Source organism: Aplysia californica, unplaced genomic scaffold (assembly GCF_000002075.1).
Source record: "Aplysia californica isolate F4 #8 unplaced genomic scaffold, AplCal3.0 scaffold00468, whole genome shotgun sequence".
In the NCBI taxonomy this organism is placed as follows: domain Eukaryota; kingdom Metazoa; phylum Mollusca; class Gastropoda; order Aplysiida; family Aplysiidae; genus Aplysia; species Aplysia californica.
The window spans coordinates 320,153-326,261 of NW_004797738.1; the positions used below are offsets into that span (position 1 = coordinate 320,153).

General features: G+C 40.7%; 1 protein-coding gene across 1 annotated transcript in view; it reads right to left on the minus strand.

Annotated features, from left to right (window-relative positions):
* Nucleotides 1-173: 173 nt before the first annotated feature.
* The window catches only part of LOC101864413 (amiloride-sensitive sodium channel subunit gamma-like), a 10,949-nt gene continuing 5,013 nt past the window's right edge, over nucleotides 174-6,109 (minus strand). Inside the window, exons 3-4 of the mRNA XM_013086438.2 lie at nucleotides 3,932-4,121; nucleotides 174-948 (exon numbers count right to left, since the gene is read on the minus strand). Of these exons, the coding sequence (XP_012941892.1) occupies nucleotides 214-948; nucleotides 3,932-4,121 (925 nt within the window). The 3' untranslated portion in view covers nucleotides 174-213. The remainder of the gene's footprint in view (nucleotides 949-3,931; nucleotides 4,122-6,109) is intronic.

Sequence of the window (6,109 nt, forward strand, 5' to 3'; positions counted from 1 at the left end):
ACTAACGCCATAAATCCACCATAAAAAGCATCCTTGATGAATAAGCAAAAGATTGAAAGTTGGAGTGGGTGTGTGGGGGAGAGGTCCGTCTACTCTACTGGTTCCCCTTGCCAACGTACAAGTACAACACCAATTTTAGATCTACAATTTTAAAAAAATAATAGAAAAAAGCAAGAGATTGAATCTTGGAGTGAGTGTGTGGGGGAAGTCCGTCTACTGGCCCCCAGAGGCCACCTTTCCCCTTGCGGAGGCTGACTTACAACAGGCCATCCTGAAGGCTCCGTTAAGGAACATGTCCAGAAGCAGCTCTATCACTTCGAATGCCGTGAGAAGCGAGAAGCCCAGCCATAACCCTAACTGGCCTCCGATGTTTGAGAGCAGGATGCTCCAGTCGTACTTGGGCGTGGTGACGATCTTCTCAAAGTTGAGCTGCTCGTAGAACACGTGCAGCTTGAGCAGGTTTTGGCGTAGGATCTGGTACTCTTCCACGGAAGAATACGCCGATTGAAACCTGGAGTAGTTGAGCCTTCCACTGTACTCCTTCTGCACGGCCAAACTCGGCCACGACCCGAACGAGATCGTCTTTTTGAACTTCGTTTCGAAACAAGCTGGCGGGCAGAAATGCTCACACCCAAGATTGCCGGACGTCTGTCTAGCATCCACGTGCAAGAAGCAGTTGGTCTGATTGTCGTTATAGAGGTCGCAGTAGGTGAGGTTGCCTCCTACTGGTAGAGTGTAGTTCATCACTTTCTCCACACCGTAAGGGTTGCAGGGGTATCCTGCGGCACAGCATTTGCATTCTGTCATAGTCGTGGCCTGCAGACACGTCTTCTTACATGTGTTGTCCGTGTATCTGTAGGTGGCGGCGTACAAATTCAGTTCTCTGTTTTTTTCTTTCGACATCTCCAAACATGGGCCGTAAGGGGGTGACTGACGACGGATTTCCACCTGGGAAAAGCACTGGTATTTCAGTACACCCATGCTAATTTAAAGCCGTTTGGTTTGTCCCCCCCCCCCCCACACCTAAAAAAATTAATCAAAATAAAATAAAATAAACAAATGTGAATCTGGTGTCGTTTTTTCCTTTTCTTCGTTTTTCTGTCTTTTCCTTCTTTTTTTTTTGGTTACAAATATCCCTTTGCTCTTATATTATATACATATATATATATATATATATATATATATATATATATATATATATATAATATATATATATATATTATATATATATATATATATATGTGTGTGTGTGTGTGTGTGTGTGTGTGTTTGTTTGTTTGTTTGTGTCTTTTTGTGTGTGTGTGGGCGGTAAGTCGGTAGGCATGTATGTAAGAGCACTTCACAAATATACGTGTAAAACACATCATCGGTTTTATGTTTTTTCCCCCCCCCCCCCCCCCCCCCCCTTTTCAAATCTTGTTTAAAAAAAATCATTCCCTCTTGGGATTTGGGAAAAAAATTAAAAAACGGGATAAAAAAAAAAAATTTCAACTGAGCCTTCCACCAGGCAAAAAAATTCATGATGAAAAAACAATTACACACGGGACCCCCTTTCCCCCCCCCCCCCCCCCCCCCTAAAAAAAAAGAAGCGAACAAAACATACAGAATCTCAAAAACACCCACAAAACTCACCAACTCTACTGTAGAGGTACCAACTCTTTGATCTTAGTTCTGTGATCTTTGTTTATCCCAAAGGAACAACAATATTTATTAAACCTGTACATGTATACATTTTCCTAGCAATCGATACCTGATATCAACACAATGATGATACATAACAAGATGGTTCACTCAGTCAAAAAAGTGTCCGCCGGAAGTCCGCGCAATGGCTCAGATGGCGCTGCAGTCTTTGTTTTGAAGCTCTCTTTCGTTTCCCCAGAAGAAGAATAGGAATAGCACCTCTTTACGTGCGCTGATCGACTGCTGTTCATCAGCTGGTCGGGTTCGTTCAGCGCGGAGTTTTAGGGGTTAACAAAATGTTAATGACCTCTTGCCTCTCATTCTAAAGTCAAATTATACCAAAAAAAACAGTTTTTTTTTGTAAGCGTAACCTTTAAAAAAAAGTTGTTCCAAAACGAAATTTGAATTACTATATATTCAAAAATTTGTTAGTTTCACTTTGATTTTTATCACACAAGTAGGGTAATTCTGTTCGCAAAGGGTGCACATTTGCGAAGAGGGCGCCACCGAATTTTGAGGACACTTTTTTAATTGGCTCAAGAGAGGAGTGGACTATCTTGTTATGTATCATCATTGATCAACAGAGTTCCTGCACAACGTCAATGATAGTACGGTACATAACAAGATAGTTCACTCCTCTCTTTGAGCCAATTTAAAAAGCGTCTTTAAAATCCGGTGGGGCCCTCTTTGGAAAAGCGCACCCTTTACGAACAGAGTTACCCTACTAGTGTAAAAAAAATCAAAGTGAAACTAACAAGTTTTTGAATAAATTAGAATTAAAATTTCGGGAGAGCGCTTTTAAAAAATCGTTATGCTGACAAAAAATATCTCTTCCGGTGGAAGAGGCGATTGTTTTCGTCGATTAATTTGACTTTAGAAAGAGAGGCGAGAGGTCATTGAAAAAAAAACCCACCCTATAACTCCACACTGAACGAACCCGAACAGCTGATGAACAGCAGTCCATCTGCGCACGCAAGGTGTTAATCCTATTCTTCTTCTGGAGAAACGAAAGACGAAAGAGAGCTTCAAAACAAAGACCGCAACGCCATCTGAAGCAATGAGCGCACTCCCGCGGACACCTTTTTGGCTGAGTGAACCATCTTGTTATGTACTATCTTTGACTGTATAACGAGATGGTTCACTCCTCTCTTTGATCCAATTTTAAAAAATGTCCTCAAAATCCGGTGGCGCCCTCTTCGAAAAAGCGACCGCTTTTCAAACTGTTATCCTACTTGTGTGTGGGAAAAATGGAAGTGAAACTAACAAGCTTTTGTATAAATTATAATTACAATTTCCGAATAACGCCTTTTAAAAAGAAAATAAACCCAAAACTCCGCACCGAGCGAACCGGAACAGCTGATGCGCAAGGTGATGCTATTCCTATTCTTCTTTTGGAGAAACGAAAGAGAGTTTCAGAACATTGACTGCAGCGCCATATAAAACAATGCGTGTACTTCCGCGGACATTTTTCCCGATGAGTGAATAATAATAATAATAAATAAATAGCATTTGTATAGCGCATATCCCCGCTCAATAGCAGGCTCTATGCGCTTTTACACTATATAATTAGCACATCAGACCATAGAACACTCCGAAACATTCTCAGCTTCCCGGGAAGCATACAGTGCAAGCAGCTGATTAAGCGCTCAAAAACTAACAAATTGACAAGATCTTTCTCGTAGTGTGCGATCTCTGGTCGTCGATATCAATATATACTAATCGATCTAACTCCAAATTTATTATGTGAACCTATGGCCGCGTGTTCCCCAAAGCAGACATGAGCCGATTTTTCTTCTTTTTTATTTGCTTGTTTGTTTGTTTTGTGTGGGTTTTGTCCGTTTGTGTACGGCATGCAGTGCCCACCAACTGTGTGGAGAATAGATACGTATCTCCGCATGCGGCACAATGCCATACTGCTCCTCCCTCCTCTCCGGGATCCGTGAAAGGGTCTGCTTGCTGATCCCGCCAGTTATCAGCTGACTGAATATTATTCTGGCTCTTCCACTCAGGTTGCTGTCTACCCCCGACCCTCTTGAGGGACCGTCTTCCCTTGGTCTTTCCGTTGTGTGTGATATAGAGCCTTCACCTATTCTGTGGTCGTTGAACCATGCTGTCAATGCTGTCTCGAGCGTGTTCACCATTGTATAAGTAGCTCTGAATACACGTTTCTTTTTCTTTAGGAACTCTCCCCCCCCCCCCCCCGAAAAAGAACAGAAATCCCCCCCGCCCCACACCCACCGACAAAACTCACCTTTGTGAGCGCTATACTGGTGGCAAAGCCCGGAGCCACATCAACTGCTTCGTCCTCCGGGAAAGGCATCTCATCCCTCTCTCCGATGACCACCCGCAAACCGCCCGTGTCCACAGCATCCATGTACTCGTCCTGCTGAATGTCCATCACCACAGTCAGCCCGTTAGCTGGACCGGGCCGGCTAGTGGTCCTGGAACACAATTTTTATAAATATGCATGAAGAGGTAAATAATATATTTTATTAAATATAATATATTATATTAATATATTTACATATAATATACATTTAATAAATTCTAAAAAATAAATATATATATAAATTATGTAAAGATATGTATGCACATATATAATATATTTGGCAACTTAGAAACACACGTGTCGCTTTTCCCATAAAGCTTCGACAACTACAGAGTTGAAAGTTGGCAAGTACCTGCAAAAAGATAGATAGGTCTCCTTGACGGAGCCCGATTTTTTATTTATTCAGTTCCTGAATTTAGAAAAATATATTTGCCAAAAAGTTCCCGTCTTTCTTTGGCCTATTAGATCAGTCTTAAACCAGTTTCACTTCAATTTAATTGCAAAAGAATTTAAATTTGTTGCATTTGTTTGCTGTTATCATTTTGTTTAACATATCAAAAAAGGAGAAAAATGTAATGTTCGCGAGATGTCTAAAAATCCGTTTAATCTCGAGAACTCATTCATCTACGCGCCATGCTAAATTTTCCCAAAGTAAGGCGGCTGGCGAAGTGATCCTGGTTTATTTTTAGTTTACGACGAGCTACAAATAGATCAATGATCAATTAATTGGGAATACCCAATTAATTACCGTGGTTTGTGATGACTGCTTATAATAAATAAACACATCACTGGTAAACCATGGCGACGCCACGTGATCATACTGAAAGCAATTAATCGAATTCATCATTTGGTAAAAAAAAAACTAATCATCACTCTTAGCAGTTTTTATTTATTTATCCATAATTGTACAGCATTTACACCGAGAACAATGATCGCGCTCGTACAGCCGATATGATGACAAACCCCGCAACATTAAAAACCCTTCGAAACCATAATATTACTTTGTGGTTACACGGTAGCGCAGTGAGTAAAGCGCTTACCTGACAATCTAGAGGTCCCTGATTCAAGTCCGGGCTGATGCAATAAAAAAACCCCCATTGATTCTGGCCCCATTGTTTTGTTTCATTATAGTTTTGTTAATTTCTGGTATACGTACTAATATTATTGTCCTTAATAACGATTACGACTATTGTAAAGGACCAACCATATTTTTCTGTCACTCAATAATGCCCTTATTGTTGATGATGGTGTGGTTGTGGTGTTTTTGTGTCCTTGTGACATTTTGATCACCGTCAACTTATTATTATTTTTATAATATTAAAATAATAATAATAATAATAATAAAATTAATGTTATAGTTATTATAATGTTATTGTTACTATTACGCTGTACTCTGGCATCGTTTTGCTTGTATATTTTTTTGCTGCAGGTCCCTCAGACAGAGACATAATTTGTCCTCTGTGTAATCAATCCCTGAGTGACGGCCAGGAAATAAATATGTGACACAAAAAGGTGTTGCAGGTCTTCAGAAGGCAAGTCGTGCGAGAGGTGAAAATAGGCTTGACAAGATTTTTATCCTGGCCAGATTCTACTCACCAAGTGTCGCAATGACTACTGTAATGAAAATGCAATTAAGCGAGATTTGAGAAGGAAAAGAGAGCATAGGTCAGCTTCAAAGAAAGCTAGTCTTCGCTCTTCAACCACTAAATTTGACTTTGTCAATGACTGCCTACTTTGTGGGAGATCTAAAAGAGACCAGAGAAAGAAAGGCGATATTTTTGTTTATCAAGTCCGCACATCGAGCTGTTGGAACTGCTGTGTTTACTACGAGGCCCTGATGACAAGTGGGCTGAAACAGTGAAAGGGCGCATTGAATATACTCAGGATTTGCATGCCGCTGACGCAGTCTATCATCAACAATGCAATATAAATTTCAGAACTGGGAGAAACATTCCATTGGCATTTCAAGCACATGGCTCAGAAGGAAAAAACAAGAAAGTACGGCCTGAAGACGAGGATCAACTCACAGCCTTTTCCAAAGTATAAGTCTCTTTCCTGAAAGAGAATGACAACGAGCAGCAAACCGTGTGTGACTTGTGC